Below are 24,434 nucleotides of genomic sequence, written 5' to 3' on the forward strand. Positions count from 1 at the left end.
TTCAGAAGCAAAGGAAAGCAAACCTAATGGAGCCTCATCCTAAGCCCTGATTTTAGAAAAGCTGGAAACCTTCAGACCCACTAAGCACTCTCTAAAGCCTCCCCAGGACTTGCTCACATGAACTGATCCCTTTCTCTCCCAGACAGCAAACCAGGCTAAAGATTAAACAATTCTGAGTGTAACTACTCGTAAGAATCCTGTCTTCACACTGGTATTAGTTGAGAGAAGTCCCAGGCTCCATTTAAGGCTTTGAAAAAGGAGTGCTCAACCTGATGTAAATACATTAATTCTCATCTTTTTGTACCGCACTTGTAGCAAGATGAGCTTTAGCTTCAAACTCTGCCCCCTCCTTGCTCCCAGTATCGTGATGCCTAAAACAAACAAAATGAGGAAGAAAACATCCACAAGAATTCTTCTCAGCTATCTGAAAGTATAATAAAGCGCTCATTTTTTTTATTTAGACTTGAAATTACTACTAGAAGTCACAGTACCGCATTTCTCAGGCGCACAAACACTATAAATGTATAATCTATATTCAGAAAAAAATCGTGAGACACATTACATAGTAACAATTAACATTTGCATCTGGCCATACATAACACAAACCACAGTGACTTACCTAAAACTCATGTACTTAAGAGTTAAACAAGATTAAATACTTCCTTATTAAAGTTATTTTACTAACACAGAAGACTATATTGATGGCTGAAGTCTATTTTTGCTACTTTACGTAGCTCATAAGAGAAAATAGGGTGATAATGATATCCGCCAAGATGATAGAATTACAGTAGAGTCCTGGTACCAATACCAATTTGCTCCCTTTTCCTGTATTGATTCTGTTACTCAAGCCAGATCAAATAAGCTAACACAGTTGTAACAGTCATTAAAAAAATAGCATCTCTACTACATTTCAGTAACAACACTGATTAACAACTCTACTTGCTAGTATCTGATGTTTTATAATTGCACCTGCATATAATAAGGAAAAAAAATTGTAAAAAAAAAAAAAATCTACTCTGCTGTTATGTATAAAAATAGTACAACTGACTGTTAAGAAATCAAAACATCTCCAAAATTACTCATTTAAGTGCAGCAGTAGTACACAAGGAGGAAAAAAACCCACCAAATAATTCCATAAACGCATAAAGTTTAAATTGGTGCATGTGTTAAAACATTACATTATTTAAATGTAACAATTATATAAGATAATGATGTAGCAACTATCCCATAGTGATATATTACAATAAACATTGCACAGTAACTACTATTGAACACCCTTTATTTGCATGAAAAATTTCTACTTCGCAAGTCTCTCCACCACTCACTTTGGAACAAATCCTTCATCCACCTCATAGCTGTCCTAGATACCTTTTCCGCTTCAGCTGAACTCCCAGTCCAAGAGAAACCTTGGTCTAATGACACTGATTTGAACTTTGTCAGACTGAGACCAATAGTTGAAAAGAAGAGGTGACTTTTGGGAGCTATGGCTCATTTGGGAAAGTGAGGAAAAGGACCTTACCTACAGACAGAGGCAACACTCCGCTATTTTCCCACCACAGCTGTTCAGGAAGGTAAAATATTGCTGCCTTCATAACCTTGTATTTAAACTCTCTTCCACCATATCAACCGCGCATTTTGGTTCCCCCACCACGTTTAATTTTTCAGTACTTTGTCAGCGTTTATTTCTCAACCTCTGAGAAAGCACACGAGAGAGGACTTCACTGGAACTTTGCTGCATAGGATCCCCAGCACTGAAGGACATAGTTCAGAGCATCTGTTCTATCAAACTATCAGCACCTCCTTAAAGAGCAGTGTGGAATGCTGCTACTACATGATGGATGCGAGCTGATGTTACTGGAAGCCATTCGACTGCATCATAACCCATTTGAGTACAGAAGTGGAACAGCAGAGACCTTTAAAGCACTTTCCCCTTCACAAACCTCCTTCCCCTATTTCAATACAAATTCTTCTGCATCCACACACATGCACACACAAGGCAATGTCATTTCAAATGGTAATAAAGTATTTTAATCAAGACTGACATTTCAACAACATCAGAAAGACAGTTCGGTATATTACATACAGCAAAAGGTAAGTCAATATTTTTGAACTAAAATGAAATGGAGAACAATTTATCTGACGGTAAGATTTCAAAAGAACTACTGAATCCTATTGCTAATTCTGACACTAATCTGTTGTAAGACCATGTTCCTTTTGTGTCAGACCACCTACCGTAAAATGGGATAATACCCATATTGCAAGGGATTAGAATACTAAGGTTTTAAAGCACTTTGAAGTTTTATTCCCATTTATAAACACTATTAAGTGCCTGATATTATCTTTGTCAGGTAATAATTAATATCTGAAAAATAACATCTTGAAAATTATCTTAGTATCTTATTTGAAAATTACTGAGTATCCAGAAACAAACCTACCTTTCTGCTGTAGGGATTACTTATTACCAGATTGGTGTCATCAGAACCAGATAAAATATATTCTCCTGTATCATTCCAGCAAATAGTATTCACCTGCATGAATTAACCAAAAATAGTTTAGACTTACATTAATTCAATTTTTATAATATTAAAACATTAATAATAATCCATCACTACAGAAACAGGAATTAATAAATTCAATTGAAATGATGTAATTTCTAAGCATCTAAGAAAGAAAAAAAAAAGTGTTTTTAAAACAAATTGATAAGGGAATCACCTGTTTCACCTATGGCATCTCAATGGCATCTGCTCCTGAAGAGTCCATCAGGTAAATTAAGCTTTCCCACAAAGGCCTCAGCAGCCACAATTTTACATATTCAGATGTTTTAATGTATCAAATCTACTCCGCAGAGTTCTCCAAATTTGGACTGGAGGGCATCACAATGCTCTCGTTATTGTATCTTCACCATATCGAAATTCTGATCATCCATTGTTTTGTATACTTTTCAGTGACCACACCTTCTCAGGGATAATTTGAAAAGCACCACAGAATTCACCCCAGGTCCCTTTTGAGAAGTGTGAGTATGCTGAGAAAGAAGAATCCTGCAGTGAGGTACAAATTCATATTGCAAGAACTTTACAATACATTTCCTTATCAATTCTCCTTTTCACAAGACTGTGTTTAATAACGTGTCAGTGAAACAAAGCTATAAAAGCACTAAAAATCCTGGAAGCTCAGAAAGTATCCTGAGAGTAACCTGCCTTCAAGCAGCAGCTCATGCACAAGCAATGACTGCATGCATGAGCATGATTTCAAGTAGCCTCTAAAGGAGCTTTAAGTGTCAAACTGCAGCCATCAACATCTTCTGTTGGCTATATTCTGTTGGCACAATAACTGCCTTAGTGTGATAGTGTGGTATATCAGATTGGACAATATAATTAGTAAAGAAACCACTTCATTCTAAATCCTTTTCTTACGTCTTTTTCTTTTTTAAAATTCAAACATCTCATCCTTGCCCAAAACACAAAAATATTTCTATTTAAAATAAATATACCCGTTTTAATTACTATTTTAATCACATGCTTAGTTGGGGTCCTTAATTAGGCAAAGTTGCAAAATCAGAATTAGCTGTTTCAGCTGGATCGTATGGGTAATAACTTGAGATATTCATTGCAGAGCTTTAAATCAACTTTCGCCACTCAAAAAAAAAAAAAAAAGGCAGCTCTGTGTTACAACAGACATGCCCATGGCACAGCTCAATACTCAGCAGCAGTCAAGTAATGTTAGAAATCACTGGGAAATGCACAGAAAACTTCATTCTGTCAGTGTACATCCATGCATGGCAAATCTGTGTATTCCACACTGTGCAGTTTTGGTTCATATCCCACTCCCGTATTCTCCATTTTTATCACCACCCATTTGAAAAGACAAATTTTCAAAAATAATTACCAGGGTGATCATAGGTATCTAGCACTTTTAATAGCAAGAAACAATTAATTTGTACCGCTCTGGGGAGGGGATATGACAGAAGCTAATGAAATCGTGAATAACATGAAAAAAAAAATAATTTTCCATGGATCTTTACGGTCCAGGAAATGGAAGGCCTGCAATGAAACTAACACGTGACCCACATGGCATTTTATTAAAACCAGAATTCATTGTCATGGAATGTCCTAAACACCAGAAGTAGAAGAATACGCATACTCAAAGAAAAATTACTAGAAACAAAGATGCAACTTTCATCTCCATCTGTCCATTAAAATATGATGTGTTCTCTAGAATAACCTTCAAGTACTGTCTGCTTGCCCTGTCTGAACTTTCCTCAAAAGTCAGTACTGGCCATTGTCAGGGCCAAGTTACCACGTTTAACTGAGCATTGATATGACCTTGCATGGCTGCTCCTATGATTTTACAACCCTGGCTGTTGATCACCGAGAACTATGCATTCAAGTAGCCCCCATACCATCTATCATTGACGCAACCTGTCCTGACAATGACTGTATTTTGAAAGTGTTGTCAAACACAGCACAGTAATATAGCTTGGGCAAACACAAAATCCAACCATGTTCATCTTCATCTACGTTTCCTTTCAGGCAGAAAAATACTGTCATTGCCCTAAAGAAACCAAAATGCTAATACAAGCATACAAGAACAGAAACAAGAACAAAACACTGAAAAAAAGAAGGAAGTTGCCAAAAAAAATTAAAAACATGATGTAAGAAAGAAGAGCTAGCACAAAAATTAAACAAAGTGATTGGGGTAGAAGTGCATGTGTGTGTGTCCAAAAACAATATCTGAAGGACAGGAAAGTAGAGAAAGCATTGAAGATGCAAAGGGGAACGGCATGATTTCTAAACTGCAGGGTCACAAGCCTACACAAGACATCAGTCATTCTCCTTCTAAATTCCAATTCCATTCCACTGATTGCCCCAGGGTTGAGCAATTTCAATACACTCTACTCAGGCCAACATTGGTTCAGAAAAAATCCTGAAGGGAGATGACATAACCAAATGTGTGATATAGGTCTATAACTAAACAGGGTTTTTTTTCTGTACCAAATCACCTTCTCAACATTACTGTCAAAAAATAAGACAAAAAAACCTCAAAGTGTCTTTCAGTGGAATAACCTTGATTATTTTTCCAGAGAAGACTGACTTGCCAGCAAGTGGTCAATACACTACATTTCTCAGTGTTCAGTACAACCTATTGACCAACAGTGAATACGTACAATAAACATGCATATGGATCACTACAAACAGATGCCTGATAAAAGCAGATTTTAAAAGTTCTCATGTCTCATTCCATGGTGGCAAATCCACAATTGAAATACACAGTAAAATGAGACCTAGCTTGTATTTCAAAACCATATAGAAAAGCTATGTGTCTACAACCTCCACAGTCACTTGACACCCAACTAATAGTATAATGTAACAGTTACTACACTAGGGGTTTGAAATTCGTGGAAAAAGCTGTTGGAGCAAAAAGAAAGGATATATTGAATGCAAATTACAGTCAATTACTAACAAGATGAGAAAAGTCAAAGGGTATGTAATTAGCTTTTTTCTATTAAGTATTCTGTTATTATCAACTATATCTAATTTTATTTGCTTCATAACTAGTCTTGAAAGGAAGCAGCAGGCACTTTTGAATCATTAGTCAAATAGTCAAAAGTAAATTTACTGTCTCTGCATTCTCCTCAAAGACAATGCAAGAGGCAGTACAGTCAATCCATTTAAAAAAAAAAAAAAATAAAAAGAAAAGAAAGAAAAAAAAAGAAAAAAAACCCCACACCACACCTCACTTCTATGCATTGTAATAGTAGATTTAACTCTTTTGTGAACAGATTAACAGAATACAAGAAACAGAAGAAAGCAAATAAAAACAGCTGTAGATATCCAGAATACCAGAAAGATCTCCCAAGCAAAAAAAGGGGTGAAAAAGGTACTGCTTTTCATCTACTGAGGAAAAGGTAAAAAACTGCATGTTCTAACAATATGAAACAAACTTCCTATACTAATTTAAGCTATTGAACTGAATGTCTATACATAGTAATGAGAAATTATTCCTACAGGTAATCCTCTTTTCTTTATCTGAAAATGTAGTATTTGTTTACGTCAGAGGCTCCACCTAGGTATGCACTCTGCAGTTCTGCATTCCTCATTTTTCACAGGACCAGAACTGAAAGAAAATAAGTGATACTTTTACTCCAATTCGATACAGTTTAGCATTGTTTTCTCCTCTCCTTTCCTCACCCTTCAATCACTGCTGGTTCAAATTGATTCTCTTTCAAGATTTCTCCTTTGGATTTAGCCATGTCATACAGAAATCATCTCTATACTAATTTTCTCATTATCTTAAGCTCCCTTTAGAGAGCAACTTCTGTCATACATATGATCTCACTGCATTGGACAACGTGAATCTTGTTGAAAGAGGCAAATCATGCCCTGGAAGGATGACAAGGTTACAAGCAAACATCAATGATCCAGTAGACTAAATCAATCTCTTCACTACTGCTAGAAACTGTGTCTTCAAACAACATGGAAAATTGCACTATTTCATAGACAATGTTACCTAAACTCTAAGATGAAAACACAAATAAAACAAAAAGGTATTACAGTAATACTACTGCTACAAGAGTGTGTATACTTGGAAGTAATGAATCGAACTACTCCATTCTTCAAAAATATTGAACAAATGGTAGGTAGGAAGTTGCACTTTACTCTTATCCTCAATTAGAAAAAAAACCCTTTTGCCTTAAGTATGTTGTCCACCATGTCCAATTACAAAGCATGCTTTACATAGAAAATACAAGTCACACCTTATTCCACAGAAGAAAATGCTCTTAAACAAACAAAACAAAAATCAACAAACAAACTCGAGCCCCCACCCTCCAAAAACACCCAACCACAACCCACAAGAAAAAAAAAAACAACAAACACACAAAAAACCAGAAACATCCCTAGTAAGACAACTATGGCATTTATTCCTCACATTTGAAATGCATACTAATTCAATAATCGTGAGGGGAAAAGAGACTAATACGATCATTTACCACTGATGGTATAAGAATTTCAATTAGTAAGGGTATTGTAATTTCATTTACTTTCATTGCACAGATTTTTTTTTTTTTTAAAGAAAGTAGTAAGAAATTATACTGAATGGATTTTGGCCATAAAAGATTATTCCCTGAAAAAAACACACAGTGAATGACATAAAAACTCTCTAATACACCATTCTTTAAAGGTGGATAGTTCTGAGCAAATTTAATTTCTAAAGACATTTTTCAAATTGTAGCAGTATTTTAAACACCTGCATATAATGCTATAAGTTCACAATTAATTGTTTTACTGGGTGGAAAATGTTACGCTACATACTAAAGCACACTTTCAAAGCTAACACAATCAATTCAAAATGAATTTTCAACTACATACCCACCAGGTAGGCCCAAGCAACACCACATAGCCAACATCAAATACGTAATGTCTGCTATGTGACACAGAGGTAGTTAACTCATCCTGGAGATGCGGTGGGATGGCTCTTATGATTGGAGTGTTTGAATTGAAGGATAGCTGGTGGGGGGATATCACCCTCTAAGTCAATGACCAGCCTGACTGCACAGACCTCTGCTTGGTGATGGATAAGGAGCCGACTAAGAATTTATGGGTCAGAATTAAAGGGAGGGTGAGGGCAGGTGACATTATAGATGGGGTCTGCTACAGGCCACCCAACCAGGAAGACCTAGTGGATGAGGCCCTCTATAGGCAGATAGAAGCAGCCTCACTAGGGAAGACGTGGGCCCTCTCCAGAAGGAAATGGGAGACCTGGTTATGGATATGGAGAAGACTGAGGTACTCAACGAGTTTTTTGCCTCAGTTTTCACTGGGAAGTGCTGTAGCTACACCACCCAAGTCACAGCAGGCAAAGGCAGGGACTGGGAGAACAAAGAACTGCCCGCTGTAGGAGAAAAACATGTTTGAGACCATTTAAGGAACCTGAAGATGCACAAGTCCATGGGACCTGATAAGATGCATCTGCAGATCCTGAGGGAACTGTCTAAGCCACTATCCATCATATATGAGAGGTCATAGAAGTCTGGTGAAGTTCCCACTGACTGGAAAAGCGGAAACAAAGTATTTAAATAAGCAATATTTCAAGTTATGTTATTGCCTTTCAAGGGAGGCTTATTTTTGTTTTTATTGTCTCTTTAAATAAACACATAGCACTTGATCATTTGCTTTTTAGATCTCCAGAACAAATCACTTAAGACACTAATACAGCTTTAAGTCAACAGAATATACCAACACAACACAAAACCACTAAAAATTCCATTTAAAGGCTTAAGATGAGTTCTAAGCGAAAAGATAAGCATGTGTTTTCCTGGCATAGGAGATTAATTCATTCAGCAGCGTGACTCGGTATTATGGTACAGGAACAGGATTTTGTTTTGCTTCAAAGGTAGACTGTCAGATGTTTAAGAACAAACAAGCACCCATACAATTCAGATCTAGTGCAGGTTCCCAGCTCAGCTTTAATACATGTTATTTGCATTTTTAAGTAACAAACTATTGCCATGGCGAAAAAAAAAAAAAAAAAAAAATCACAATTTATCATCTTTTAACAAACAAAAAAGCAACAAGTGACTTACACATCCATCATGCACATTCAAGGTTGCTTCAAGTTTTAATCTTTGGATAAATTCTCTTCTCCCTGTGAAGAAAAATACTAATTATAAACTCTTTTACAAAACAGTTACACTGAAGAAGTTATTAAGATCCTGGTAATGGGCACTAACAGGTAAAAAAATGAAGAAGAATATAAATGTAAGTCTTGAAGCAATTCATATGGTTCTCATGTTACAAATGTTAAGACAAGCATCATATTTGCCGGCTCTTCCACTACCTTTAATAAGAGTGCAGAAATGGCAAAATGAACATTTCACAGGTTCACAGTATGATGCTTCCTCTAAAACGAATAGCTATAAAGCAGAAAATCTTGTGATTATTGGGTTAACTTATCTGAAAGACAGAAAGAAGTATGACTTTTTCTATAGGAATATAAAGAAAAATGTGTTTGGGTCTCAAGATGAAGTTTTGCTTTCTACTCATATTATCAGCAAAGAACTGGAAGTTGATCTTGCAAGCATTATCTGCAACTCTACATCTCTTAAACTAGATAAAACCGAACTTCAATTTTATTATTAATGCTGCATTTTTAAAAAGTAACTTTGAAGTCCAGTATGATTCCATCTGATATGTACTTAAGGAATAAAACATGGAGAAAAATTTTGGAAAATTGGCATGAAAGGAAGAGATGAAGAAGAAAGAAGAAATCTATAAATGCATATTGAGTTAGGCAAGGGCCCTTATTCCCTATATACAAGCTGATGTACCACTGCACTTCAAATCGCTACTGTACTATACACAAGAAGATGGAAAGAGAAAGTGCATTGAAAACAATGTGGTTTCTTCCTGAAACAGATGTTTAAACAAATAGCTCCAACTTTTGTTTAATTTAAGAGTGCCCCCATTTTATGACAACAGGTTGTAATGAACCTAAGAATCCCCAGAAAGAACTTTCCCAAAAGACAAATACTGATGCAGAACCATTTCAGTGCCCAGTGTTGCCTCTGGCACTGTAGTACAAATTTGGAAAAGTAATTTCTCCTCTCACCACTTGTTTCTGCTTAATGCTTTTTATTTGTCCCATATACACTCCAGCACTGAAAAAGAACACCTGGTATCTATACCTCATCCCTCACAATCACAGGCTGCCACAGCACAACCATCTGAGTGAGAAGCAGGTACTGACCACTCACCACACTCGCTCAGAGACCCAGAAACCCTTCAAGCCATACCAGTTCCCACAGGTACACCTGCACCTCATTCGATGTTCGTAGATCTTTCCCTCCATGAAAAGGTATATTTTGGTGCCTAGTTTTTGTTGGAACCAGAAGTCACCTCCAAAATTCAAAATAACTCATAATACAGCTGAAGTACCACATTAGATGACAAGCATACTTTGGTAAAATATTTTTTCATTTTTAAGAGGAGGTACTGGCTGGGAGAAATGGTTGTAAATGGCTTGCTTTTAAAGTACACCTAAGCTAGCTTAAAAAAAGATTAAAACCATACACTCTTGTGCCCCATTTTATAGACACTGAAATTGTGACATCACAGAAGTGCTACAATTTCTGTTAAGAAAGAATAGTCATCATTAGAGAGAGATGAAAATAATGAACTTAATCTTATGCACCATGCACTACCAGCAAGAATGTATGTTTTCTAGAATTAGGAACCTAGAGTTCACTATTCTTTATTTACCACTGTTCATTATCCATTTCTTCCCCTGGAGGAAGAGACTTCAAACTTAGGTCCTTAATGGTTGGTTTATTGTATTTTTCAGTTAAATCCTATTATTTTTTCAAAGCCTACTATGTTCTCCAATCACTGAACACTAGGTGTATTTTCAGTGAGGATTTTCAGGTTAATTTGATTTCTACAACACATGCTTGTAAGTAAAAGTGAATACTGAGGTGGGAAATAGCATCTGCTGTATGCTTATATATCACTTTGCATAATAGAAAATTAACAATTTGCTTCTAGGGTGCTACTGCAATGCAATATACTGCACAATTATTTGAGAGCTCCAACAGGATAACTTTGCTAAGAAAGGCATACTCTGCTGACCTACACAAAAATCCACTGTTTATCAGTCCCATCACATTTTCACTTGCAGAACAGAAAAGTCTGATTGCAGTGGATGACTCTTAGGCTTAACACTATATGCATAAAACACACCTGGAAGTGAGGTGATACCTGCAGACCAACACACTTTGTGAGAAGCCCCTGTACAGAAACACTGAAGGAGATGAACTCATTTTTAAGACCAAGCAGAGCAACGGGTTTTCCTCCCTCCCGTATGGTCTGGTTTTAATCCAAAAATCACTTAAATCAGCAAGCAAGAAACACTAAATGTGTTCTAATCACATCTCCAATTGCAAATTTTATTTCCTTAAAGAAGTCTATTGACAAAATTGAAGTCTCTTGGTTAGACAAAACCCCACAGAGTACTTTTTTCTTATATATCAGCATCAAGACCTCCGTCAAGTTTTGTTTCCCCCTCACCACCACCAATTTCATGTACAGGCTCTGTAAGAACCAGAAACTCTTTTTCCCCTTAACTATGTGCCATGAGAAATGGAATAATTTAATTCTGTGAGGATGCTTCAATATTTCTTATATTCAAATAAGTCCTATTTAAGACAGGGATCAAGTGACCAAGTTGTTACCACTCAAGATCATTTCACTGGGCAGCGGAACATACATGAGGTTTGCTTTGAAACCACTAAGCACAGCTAAATTTCAAATGGCAATGATGAGCTCCCTGTGAAGGGTTCAGGTGGCTGAAATTTGGAAAGGTATCAAGCTAATGCTCCACCGACCTATTTTCACTAGACATTTATGCACTAACTGAAGCCTCAAGGTATAATGCCACTCTCAGTACCACAATCAATAAGATTTTCAGTTTTCATCCATCCACCCATTTTCATCAAACATTACTGCTACTGAAGCCTCAAGGTACAGTTTCTCCATACACACACAGATCAATTTTTTTAGTTTATATTAAGCTAGAGACTACAGCACCATTTCAAAGGCCACATTCTATGTATGGAAGAAGCACCACCTTAAGCCACTCATAATATGAATTTAAATATGGAAAAGCAGACAAAAGAGAAACTGCAGCTTCTTCCTTGTAACTCAAAATGTTCCACTGTGCACAATGAAAAAAGTATTCAATGCCTTGTCACTCCCCTCTGGAAAATAACCCAACTTTGGTGTTTGGGTACATGTACACAGCTCTAATCTCACTTCAGGGAGAAATATCAAAATACCACAACGTCCCTTGTACTCCCTGCTCACTGCAGTTATGACACCATTCAGGTCACAATTGTCAGTTTAGGAACTGCTGGTCAGGTGCCTTATGTGGCTATTTTGGCAGAGGTACACATACCCTTCTTTTGTAAGTGACTTAGTCAATGCTACTTCAAAACTGATGACAGCAGTGAAGTTTTATGCTTCAAGCATGTAAAACCTTCATATGCTTAAAACCGTACTCCAGAATTTCCCATTGAAACAGTACAGACCATGTCACAATGAAGGCCTAGAGCACATTAGTGCTCTAGTGGCACCACCATGGTATGAGACATGAAAATACAATCCTTATTCAGAAAACCAGTAATAGATCCTGTTTGTCAAATGAACACTCATTTATGTCAAGCTGGCTCTTTCCAACGCCAAGTCCCTCAGCGCTAGCTTGCTGTGACATTTGGAATGCCCTAGTTTAAAAGTGAAATGGAGCCAGCATCTGTTCCCAATGCAGAGCACATGTTATCTTGCACTCTAAGTGCATTTAAAAGCTACTCTTGATTTTGTGGGATAGTGTTTACATATTTCTGAAGCCACTCCATGAAAAGATGGCAAGTGCAGTTCATTTGTAGATAGATTATTCTGCTGGATTGACTACAAACTCTGCATAATGATCTGGTATAACTTTCAATCCACATATCAACATGCTGTTTTTCCAGCAACCAGAATTCTCCATGCATCATACAATAAACAGGTCTATATACAATATGCAGTGAATTAACTTTCATCAAGGTATGTTAAAAATCTTGAAGATTAATTAAAATCTTGAAAAACATTTGTTAGCTACATCAACTGATTGTGACCCCATTTTATAGATGCTGAAGCTGTGACACAGGAACCTGAAGCAATTTATCAAAGGAAAGAGTGAATCAGCAGTACTGCCAGAAACCAAATCCATTGGTGTGACCTCCAGTCCTCTGATCAAGGCCCTGTGTTATATTTCCTTAGTGTTTTGTACTACTCTAGAAATGCCAAAAAATGGTAACTCTTGGTTCTGTCAATGTTTAAAAAATTGACCTTTTAAGTTACTATGATCAACTACTTCATTATGGTTTACTTTAAAAACAGATAACTCAAAATCTTCTCTGCTCTTAATGATACATCACTATATAGAAAACACAAAATATTTTAATTTCTGTGAAGAGACTTAGTTGCCATTTTAATAGGTAAGAGCTTTGCTATTATACTAAACACTCAGCACCAAATGACTTGGTGTTAATCAAGCATGCACTCAAATCCTAAAATACACTTGAGAATAAGCTTCATGTATTAAGAAACACAAAACTTGCACATATTAAGACAGAAACTACAGAAGACAGGCCATTATGCCCTGAATTACAATCCAGCAAGCCTATAATACCTTCTAGTGACTATACGGATACGAAATTTGACCTCAAAAGAAACACAAAAAGAGATCTGATGAAATAAAAAAAGTTCAGCAATGTTACCTATTTTACGGTAATTAATAAGCATTTTGCAAAAGACTTCTGTTCAGGTTTGCTTCTACTGATTCTGCAAGAGTAAATTAATATAGGTAACAGCACAGATAAGATTTGTTTGCACTAGTACCAATGTCTGTAATAAACTTTCAAACATATTTCAGATTCACAAAAGTATCCGCTCCTGATTATAAACTTCCACTGGGCTCCCATCACTGGTAAGGCTACAAGCATTTGAGCTTTAAATCAATGCATTTCATTTCATTTGATATTTACCATGGTTTATGCTGGAAAGATACTTAATGCATAAAATACAATTGTGTTGATATCCATTTTCAAACTGTTCTCAGTGGCAAAAATGTGGCATAAAGTACAACTACCTGTCTTTGAGAAGGCATTTTACTGCATATTCTAGGCCCTAGCTTCTGAGTGAGCATGCTATACTGACTAGCACTAAGTGGATTTCATTCACTAGTACATGATATTCTGACAGCTATGCACTCACGCAGCCCATAGTAAAGTTTTCCATATTGCTCTTCCCACAAATTGCAGCTGAGCAGAAGTGTGTTTTTGCGACAGGAACAAAAACACCGGTTTTCAAAAATGTTGATTTTGATTCAATCCTTTAGAAGTAGCCAAATGATCATACACAAACTACTCACTGAGATAAAAGGCATTTGAAACTTTTATATTATGTCACAAACATTTCTAGTTTCTACAGAACAGAGGACAAAAATTCATATGATAAAACAAAGAAAAGCTGTATCTATGTAAAAAACAACAAAAGACCAAAATATAGGGTACACAAAACTATCTGAAATAGCTTAAGTGTGATTAATTGGACATATGATTAACCAAATGCAAAAGCATTTTCTTTTTTCTCCACCAGCACTAAAATATGCCTTCCAAGTAAATAACTTCAAAATTCTAGAACAGATACCAACAAACAACTGAATAGTTTTCAGATCAAGAAAAATACACTTGAGCCCTGTCTTCTTTGAATCAAATGAAGCAAATGAGGCTTCCATTAACTGAAGGCAAAGAGAAATATTATGCCAAGTGCCACAAGCTTGAGTAAACAGCGTTACTGTAGGTTTCAACATGGCTTTGGAAATGCTCTTCTCTGACTTTGAAAAGTCTTCATCTGAAGTAGTATGTGGAATAATATATGTTGAATATTTTATTGTAAAAATGTTATTAATACACATCACATCGGGTATTCTGCTTTATTTTCTCAAGTACTACTTATTTGTGCAACACCCGAGGTTAATTAGGAGCTCTGCTTTTCAGCAAGAGGAAGGTAATATCTAATTAACTGCAACAGGGGTACAACTCTACCCCAGCACAAAAGTTAAGACTGCCAGCAACACAGCCATGATCTATCATCTCCAAGCACTCAGACAAAATGAATACTGGACCATGGAAAATCATTAGCAGAAGGAAAGAAAAAGTTCCTGGAATCTGCTCTTAAGAGAAGCACATTCCTAGCAGGTACATCCTCTTACAGCTGAAGATGCATGTGCCCAATACTGCTGCCAGTCCTTCCATTACCTTTAAGTGTCTGTCAGAGGCTGCTGCTTCTTTAAATCCGCCAGCAGAACTTATCACATGGATACCCTCTAGCCCACTTTGGACAAAGGTTCTGCAGTAAGTAAAAGCCTACTATTTAAAGTTGTTTAAACTAACACAGTACCCAGTTTCAAAAGGATTAAGAAGGGATTATATAGGAGTTTACTGGCATATCTAAAGAGACATGTCTTCTAGCAAAAAAGCAGAGCCTGCCTTTCCCACATGGCTGTCTCGGTGAAACTGAGAATGTGGACAGAGTAGAATTGAATTAAAGCATTTACTATTCTGCACACCTAATTAAACATACCATTTAATCCTGAGTAGTATAGGAATTATACACTGCAGAGTTTGGGGAAAGATGTGAAATAGATATACATACCATATTAGATAACGCTGTGAGATTACAAGTGTAAACACTTGGAAATTGCCCAGGATTAGAGTTCAAAGACAGATGACACTGAAAATTGAGTTAAAGTAGAAATCTGAGTCTTGCTAGTACACGACTATTAAATAACATTATGACATAAGTTGAATTATCATCGGGCATTTAAAAACAAATTTTAAAAGACTACTTTTAAAAGTGGTGTTGCATGTTGCATTACACTGTATGTATTCATCCTAGATGACTGATCAAAAAGCCCCGCTGTGTAGCTCAAGAGACTTTTTTTACTGAAGAGAGTTTTCAGCACATAACAGTGTTTTTAAAACAAATAAAAGGAATCATTTTTCCTTGTTTGCTAGGAAAAGTAAATAATGGGAACAACACTACAATAACACCACCACCACCACCACGTAACCTAAACAGAGACGTCATTTTGGTTTGTATAATATTGGTGAAGTTTCGGTAGTTCAATAAAGGTCGAACAAACATCACTAATTGTTCAGAATGCATTGAGTTCACAGGAAAGAGAAGGAGGAATCCTCATCTTTCTCATGATATCTCCTAAGTAGAGAGCAGCAACATTAATAACACATTCAGTTTTCATGAGGAAAGCCTGCAAATCCTTGAACAACAAAATCAGGAAAATAAGGAGATATTAAAATTCACTGATGTGACTCAGATTCCATCTCATGATATTCACACTCAATATTTAATGATTCAACACATACTAAAGAATTTGGGACATATCTGAATCAGCAACTCACTAAGCCCCAAAGACACAAAAATGCTGAAAGTCGCACTTAATCAGTGAAAAAATCCAGCTTTGTTGAAAGTTGGCATACTTTATATCTGAAGTGATCTTTTCTCTTACTGCTGGGACAGGACTAGTCTCAAGTGTCAACAAGTTGACTTGATACATGATCAGTTATATCCCACTAGACTATTTCAGGGACCTTCATGGATAGAAGATCAGGTCTCACAAGCAAAGTAGCAAGAACTCTTGTATTGCAGCGCGACAACTTAGAAGTGACTAAACACAGAAAATGCTTAATGGTCTACCCTAATGCAGTTAATGGAAGCAATCCAGCTGGAAGAAGGTTACAGGAGAAAAGAAAAAAGATTAAAAAATACATCTAAAGTGATCTCCCACATCACTGCCTCATCCTGAAATACAAATCCAGTACACACAGTACACAACTTGTTTTTGCAGCAAGAGACAGCTTTCATGTATCCAAAGCTCATTATTACAAGATCAAGGCGCAACTTAACTATGAAGCTGTCTGAAACACTCGGTCTCAAGACACAGGCAGTTATTTACAAAGCAAATACATTCTTTGTACAAATATTGTCCTTAAAAGCATACAATGTAAATTCAATGAAATATTGAAATAAAAAAATGAAGGTCTTTAAAGTGCACACAAATCTTTACAGTCTCCAGCTGTTCGCATGAGAAGACCGAGACTCCAAAGGATATAAAGCAAATACATTTGCATCTTGAGTATAATCCAAATAATCAAATTATACATGCAAAGCCCTGGGACAACAACACACTTACATGCACTCATACTTCTTGCAACCATTAACACACGATTGATGTTCAGGGCACAGACGTTACACGTAAAGTTAATCCCTTAAAAACAAAAAGTACAAGTACATCTGCATAATTCAGGTCATGTCAAGCAGAGCTGACAAAACTGTAGACAGATTAAAATGCCTCTTGAATTGCTGAATGACAGAAAAATCAACAATTTGAAACAGTTGTATCAATTTTTGATCATTTCCTTCTAGCTCCATTTAGGCTAGATAAGTTTGTATGCAATGCCAGAAATCCCCCTTCCATTAGTGTTTTTGTGCTGTACGTCCAGATATAATAGCAGCAAAAAAAGTTGGTGATTTTGAAAATTAAAACATCAGAGTTCAGTAAGAAGGTTCATTGATAACAACATCTGATCTGGATGGTACTATAAAAAAAAAAAAAAAAAGAAAAATACCCTAAAAAACACGCTTCAGCAAAGTAGTCTCACCAAAAAAACATAATAACGTGGTCTGTGAGGATTTATAGTTTTTCACAAATGATGCTACAACATCAAAAAAACCCAAAGCTGTGCTCCTATCAATCCCCAACATCCTAATATCTAACATTGCAAATTATTCTCTTATTTCAGGACAGAGTAACAGAAAGTACTGAGTAATCCCTGACCCCGCTTTTTTTTTTTTTCCTGAAAAGAAAATCTATTAAAGTGATTATCAGCACTTCATCACTGAGTAGGAACAAGGTGGGACAACACTGAGGAGGCAGAAGCAGTAACACAAACCATAGCAATCAAAGCACAAAACACATGGGGAAGATGTAACTGCTAACAGGTCAATGATATTGTTAAATATAAGCAAAGATTTACAAGATAGTAGCAAAACAAGCTATCAAATTTACATAGCGTAGTGCTACATGGCTGTACCACTTGCAGGTCCAACTGGCTCCTGCGCCTCTACTTCCATAGCTCAGTTAGCCTATAAATGAAATAATCCCCCAAAAAACAGAAGGCTGATTAGATTGAAATTAAAACTAAGCATTCAGAACTCAGACACCAGAAATATCCATCCAACCTCAATCCTGCCTTCCAGCTCACATCTCTTTCTGGTGTTCTGGTATGTACCAAATTATAACCAGTCACCTTTTCTTTATTTGTGCCTTGTTCAGATGAATCTGCTATGCTGCGTTTTTATTTCCCTTTACTGATAGTGTGCTTCTTTCTACAAATTATTCTATTAAAACATTTTAAATGGCTGTCTTTATTATCTCCTTTGATTTATTTGGAACTAGAAAAAGAGATCATTAATCTTTATATGCTAGGATCACCTCCAACTTTTTTTTTTTTAAATCTGTTTTATATATATATGCATTGTACCTTTCTATTCCTTGGTGCCAACTTAAATGAGATCGTATCACGGAATTTGTATTAGATACAGTCTCTTCATTAAAGTCCTCTAAATGCAATTTGTTATCAAGAGGTCTTGATGACACATTGCTCTTTCAATTGCTCATCTGTAATGATTTAAGGACTATAGTCACTAAGTCTTGCTTTTATTAAAAGGGGAAAAAAAACCCCAGAGATATCCAGCTTAAGCCAATACCTGATCACTGTACCCTCCTGTGTCTTTTACAGTTAAAAGTAACACTATTTTTCTGCAATGCTATTACATGTCTTACCCTTTTCTATAATATACAGCCACTGAAAATCCATCAACTATACCAAATTTCCTGCCTGACATATTACACTGAGTACATTAAAGATGTTTGGCTTTATTCCAAAGATGTATTTTCCTTTAATTCATTCATTACACTGTGAAATTCAATTCTGACTCTGCCCATTTCTGTTATTCAAAAAACATCATTAATGAAACAAATTCGGAGAGTTCAACTGCATCTTTCTAAAATCTTTGGTTAGTCTAAGTTTCACAAAGTATCTGGTGTGTGCCAGAATATATCACTACAGAAGTGTTTTTCTGGGCAGTTTTCATGCTGCACATCAGGAAGCTACACTGTTTACATTAAAATGGCAGTCAATCATTTGTGTCCTCAGAATCAGACAACTAGGTAAATGAATAATTGTCCCTTTTCAAGCAGCAGTTAATTTGTTAGCCTCATAGACAAAAAAATAAAAATAAAATAAAATAAACCACCTCTACCAGTTCTGGGTTTTAGCTGTGACAGATGCCGTGTTTCTAATTTGTGCTGGAAAATAAAATTAATGCCAGAGGTTTAGGACATGAAGTCTAACAGTGCACCTGAAAATAACTAAACATCACAAGTACTATGTAAAGAGTACTATGTAAAGAATTAAAGAAAAAAGGCTGATTAAATATTCTGTGACTATTGCAAATTCTGGAAAAATGCCAGTCACAAAGCTTCTAATTTTAAATCTGTTTGACCATTCTTACTCTGCATTATTTCCAAGGACTAAGACACCATGTGTTAAAATATAGCTGCAGCAAAAAATAGGGGAAATAACACATCTCTTTCTAGTTGCCTTCTGTAATGTTCAAGCTTCCATCTCTGCTGGTTTTCATTTGTTTGTTTGTTCAAGGAAAAGCAAGAGAGAGAACAAAGATTTCCAGTATTTTAAGAAATAAGTTTCACTCTCCCACCCTGGGCAACATATTTTGGGAAGAACTAAATGTTCAACAACAGCAATACCCAATTCTATCTATCTACAATGAGCTACTACTAGTTTTATAAACCAACCAGGTAACAAATGTAACACAGTCAATATCAAAACTAATCGGATGTCCGTACATGTAAACAGCTATTCTTGCTTATCCTGTTTTTCAGGATACCTACGAACAGGGCAATTAACTTACTTCAAAACCACAATTAGTTTTGGTTTTACTATGGTTCATCTTGGTAGAGAGGGCAAGCTACTGAGACATGATTAGTTTAGTACATTCTCCCTACCTACATCATAATATATTTACAGTTCTCTTTGTAGCAATAGCTGATGAAACTTTAAAAAATTTGACCACAATGAACCTAACTACTAGTTTCCTTACAGTTAATTTATGAATTTCAAACCTTTGCCGGATCTTAAAAAACAGCATGAGAAAAAGTTAGGAAGATATGAAACAGTTTTTAAAGAGAGGTGAGGGGAAGCTCAGAAGACAGCATCACAACACTATTTCTAAGAAATCTGGTAAGCTTAAAAATTTCATATCACAGGGAAAGATGATGTCAGAAAACATTATGTGAACAAGGATATAAGAGATTAGGGAGAACTGACTTATTCTGATATTGAATCAGTTCCTTCTTTGCAAACTATTTTAGACTAACAGATTTTCTCTGGATAACTTGCTATGCCAGTTGAAACAAAGGGTAGCGAGGGGAAGTCTTCAGTCTTCCTCCTGGCCATACAGAGCCATCCTCAGAATCACAGCCCTTCACAGAAAATAAACCCATCACCTCAAATACTTCACGGGAATGATGAACTCACTTCTTTCTTGCAAGAAACTCAGGGTGCTATTTCTCTAGTAAAATTATTGTATGCTATACTTAGTCCAGACAGAGGCCTTTACTGTGATGGCAGCGAACACTTTCCTGGCATCAGAACTGACATGTTCATTAGACACCGCAATATTGTTCCAATGATACAAAATTGCTACGAAGATTTGGGAATTCTTGGGAAAGTATCATGACTGAATAATTACATTTGCCAGTTTCAAAGCAGAATTTAAATGGGATACTGCAGTTTGCTACCTATGTTCTTCAGTGTAAAAGCACTGTGGTGTTCTTAGTGATTGAAAATAGCCTGAAACTCAGTTTCCAACTCTGATCCAGCAGCAGGACTCCTCCCACCAGCATTAATCTAGGATGATGCCCACACTCTATTGAAGATTGTTACTGACAGCTTCCCCAAGGCTTGACTTTCTCTGGAGACTTCAGATATAAGCACTGTTTGAAATTGAGACTAATTAGCCTACAAATGTTGAAGAAAAGGTAGCTAACAGATACATTGATAAGATACACATTTTCCCTCTATCATCACAGCAGGAATTCTTACCAAATGATAACATCTGAAGGACACGTCGCACATACATACATACATATTGCCCTGTCTCCAGGAGACTTTCCTCTGGAACACTGTCCAGAACTGACTAGGTTTCACAGCAACTAATTAGACATGTTGCAAAATCAGAGTTTTGCAAGAACAGAAATTCCAGGAGTGGACTATCTGCATGGAAAGGTACAGTACGATGCACAGATCCTTCCTGGAGCAGCTGTTTTCAAAAGCTGAAAGAGGCTATAAATAGAGTGCCATTTGATTCCCAGTTCACATGAAGGGAAAACACAGAGTAAATAGGAAACACTAGTTAGTTCTCAGATGTCTTCCTTCAATATACAGACGCCTTCAATATTCCCCATATTTTACATTGCAGCATAACAACACTACCCAAATGAACAGTTCACTATGCAAGTATCATTCATATGTACACATCTTCCTTCCAACCCATTGTGAAATGCATTGTTAGTTATGGACTTGCTATCAGGTTTCTCCTTTGATTCGCTGGCTGAAAAAGAGCAGCAGACAACGACGATACATATAACCTACAGTATTTTGTACTGGTAAAAAAAATGCACACAGGCAATGCCTCGAGTCTCTGAATACTAAATCAAAATTTAATGTTTGACTTGTTCTATCAGACTGTTGAAACAGTATAAAACCAGTAAGAAACCCTACTTCCCATTCAGACTAGATTAGCAACTGTCAACAACCAATGTTACCCATCTGACTACACTGTGATCTCAATCTGTGTCCAAACAACAAAGCTCCTACGTAGAAATGCTGAAGTTTGAGAGAGAAAAGACCCACATATACACTAAACTGCAAATAAAAAGGCACAACAACAGGCCTGTCATCTGGTAAATCTGCACACATGCAATCACACCTGACTAGCAGCAAAATGAGTGTGTCTATTAAGGCCATAAACGCCATTTTGAATACAAGTGTGATGGTTCTCCAGGACAAGAACACCATGTACTAACTCCTTCTGCTAAAAGCAGAAGTCAGTAAGGACTGAGCAACTTTTACCACCATCAATGCAGATCTTAACATTAATTCAGTGGGAAGCCTCTCCCAGGTCCAACTTTCTCAATGCTATAAACCTACTGAACATGTTTAACGTTAAATAAAAAAACATTAGATATGAGATCTTAACCTAGTCACCACAAGGTTTTTGTTTTTAACTGAAGTTATGCACACCTTATGGGAGCAGTGTCCAGAGAAGAGATCTTAATAAATCCAGAAGGATGATTTCTATTGATCAAATTTTAATTCTTCAGTTGTCAGAGACATAGTAATGTAAAAACAAGCCGAAAAGGTCTTATGGTGCTTCTTAAAAATCTAGACATGACAGTCCTATTTTTAAAATTGAGTTTTTCTGCTCCAACTGGAGCCAGCAATAAATAAATAAATAAACAAATTCCTTAAGGATCTAGTCAGAAGGATATCCATGCTTGATCACTATAAGTTAGGACAACCCTTAGCTAAGATTTGGCCCAGCACAGCTGTCAAGGGGTAACAAAAGTAAAAACCAGCTAGACCATTAGTGTTCAACCTTTTTTAATTTTAGGACCTCAAAATTTTTTTCCAAAGGGCCTACGTGCATGTAAGTGCTATATACACATATACCCTCTCTATAATAAGTGGAAACCTACAGGGAACGGCCTCGCTTTTCTCAATTACCTTTTGTGGATTACCAAGTGCTCAGGGACCACAGTTAGAAAACTAGAGTTAAGCACGGTAATGTGATATGCCACCTTAAATTCCACCAGTAAACCAAACGAAAACAAATACCAACCACCTCAGAAATGCTTAGGAAGTACGATAAGATACACTTTTCATAATGCTGCAAGTTCTATCTCAAGTACTCAACATTTCGACTCAAAAGCAGAATTATTTTGACACACAAGCACAAAGGAAAGTGTTTGCAACCAATAAGCTGTCTTTCCTAGCAAGCACCCCTCCAAAAAATAAAAGTGTCAGTATGATATACGCATTCTATAATATGCAACCGACCGCCACACCTCCAAAAACATGCGAACAAATATTTTTTTCTAATATTTTGGGGAAGAAGTAGACACAGATACGTGCAACCTGCGCCATTACAAAGAGTATCAATAGATCTTTTACACGAAAGAAATCTCCGTGAAGCCTCGTAAACTGAAACTAACATTATTTTTAACTTACGGCACTTAGAAAGTGAAAATAACCAGGTTATCGTTTGAAAGAGACAGCAACAAGAAGCTGAAGCGTATTTAGAGAACCGCCTCCCCGATCGCTGCAGAGCATTTGTGAACACAAAGACGAAACCAGGCGGCACCGAACACGTTCAAGCGCCTCTGCCCAGCATTCGTCTTTCAAACACCAGGAAACACCTCAAAGCCCGGAGAACAACCGCGCCATTATCCCGGCATTTACGTGCTCTGTGAACAACCTTTCGAGCCTCAGGGCCGGTAAATCCGGCGTCTGTTCAGTCCGGGGCATAAACCACGGCTCCCGGTCTATTTTGAGCCGCCGCGATCCGCCGCCGCCCAACTTCCCCGCAAGGTCTCCCTCATGCAACAGTTCCTTGGCGGAGAGAGAGGGGCGGCCGAGGGCCCCGGGCAGCGGAGGCAGCGCATGGAAGTAGCCGGGGGCCCCGCCGTGCCCCGGACCCCCGTGGGCGCGGAGGGCTGGGAGCGGGAAGGCGGGGGGCCGCTCCACGCGGGGCACAGGAAACTTCGGAGCCGTCAGCCGCCGCCGCTGCGGGACAGCCCGGCCGAGGGGAAGCGGAACGAGCCGGCAGCGTCGGGGCGGGGGAACTGGGCTCAGCGCCGGGGGAGCCCGGCAGCCCCCCACCGCGCCTCGCCCCCCGCCCGTGCCCCGTAAGAAAAAGGGGAGGAGGGGGAGAATCCGCTGTCACCTGCCCCGCCCCGCCGCGAGGAGAGGGGGGCGCCCGGCCCCCTCTTCTCCTTGTGGGGAAACAGGGGGCTAAGAACGGCTCAACGACGCCCGCCCCCCGCCGCGGCCCCCGCCCTTACCCAGGTAGTGCCTCCGCAGCAGGCCGGGTTCCTCCAGCCCCAGGCTCCGCTTCCGCACGTCCCACAGCAGGTGGGGGCAGTGCCCGCGGGACATGGCCCCGCGAGGAAGGGGCGCGGAGCGGGAAGGGAGGGGAGGGGTGTCGGGCGCTCCGCGGGTACCAGCCGCTCCGCGCGATCACCATGGAAACTGGCCGGCCGGCGCGCGCGACGATCCTTCGCGCCCGCCTCGCGCCGAGGAACCGACGGTGAGCGAGCGGCAGCGCGGCCGGCGGCGGCTCCGCGCCCCGCCCCCGTGCATGGGCGCCCCGCCCCCGCCGCGACGCCCCGCCCCCGCCGCGAGGGTGGGGGCGCAGCGCTCCGAGACTAACAGACGTCTCGCGCGAGCCGGTAACGGACGCTTCGAGCGACCCCGCCCCTCACCGACTACGGAGGGTGCGTCGTGGAATTGACGGATGACGTTAACGCGTCAGCTAGACAGGCTCTCGAGCCAAGTGATGAAGCCACGACGTGGCCATCTTGGGTGCGGGAGCGGAGTCACAGCTCGTGGTTTCCCGCGCCGGCCATCTTAAACGTGAGAGTGAAGCGGCGCCGGCGGCCATCACTGAGCCGGG

The 24,434-nt window shown here is 38.4% G+C and overlaps 1 protein-coding gene across 8 annotated transcripts in view; it reads right to left on the reverse strand.

Moving 5' to 3' along the window:
* The window catches only part of DCAF6 (DDB1 and CUL4 associated factor 6), a 92,406-nt gene extending 68,304 nt beyond the window's left edge, over window positions 1-24,102 (reverse strand). For 3 of the 8 annotated variants that reach the window (XM_065852890.2, XM_065852881.2, XM_065852871.2), the window contains exons 1-3: window positions 23,824-24,100; window positions 8,582-8,643; window positions 2,436-2,528 (exon numbers count right to left, since the gene is read on the reverse strand). In XM_065852890.2, coding sequence (XP_065708962.1) covers window positions 2,436-2,528; window positions 8,582-8,643; window positions 23,824-23,917 — 249 coding nt within the window. In that variant the 5' untranslated portion in view covers window positions 23,918-24,100. Of the gene's footprint in view, window positions 1-1,519; window positions 1,651-2,435; window positions 2,529-8,581; window positions 8,644-23,823 lie in introns of those variants that run through there. The other 5 variants (XM_071813976.1, XM_065852853.2, XM_065852862.2 and 2 more) reach the window with 4 other exon arrangements.
* Between the last annotated feature and the right edge of the window lie 332 nt (window positions 24,103-24,434).

This window comes from Patagioenas fasciata, chromosome 1 (genome assembly GCF_037038585.1).
Source record: "Patagioenas fasciata isolate bPatFas1 chromosome 1, bPatFas1.hap1, whole genome shotgun sequence".
NCBI classification, from domain to species: Eukaryota; Metazoa; Chordata; class Aves; order Columbiformes; family Columbidae; genus Patagioenas; species Patagioenas fasciata.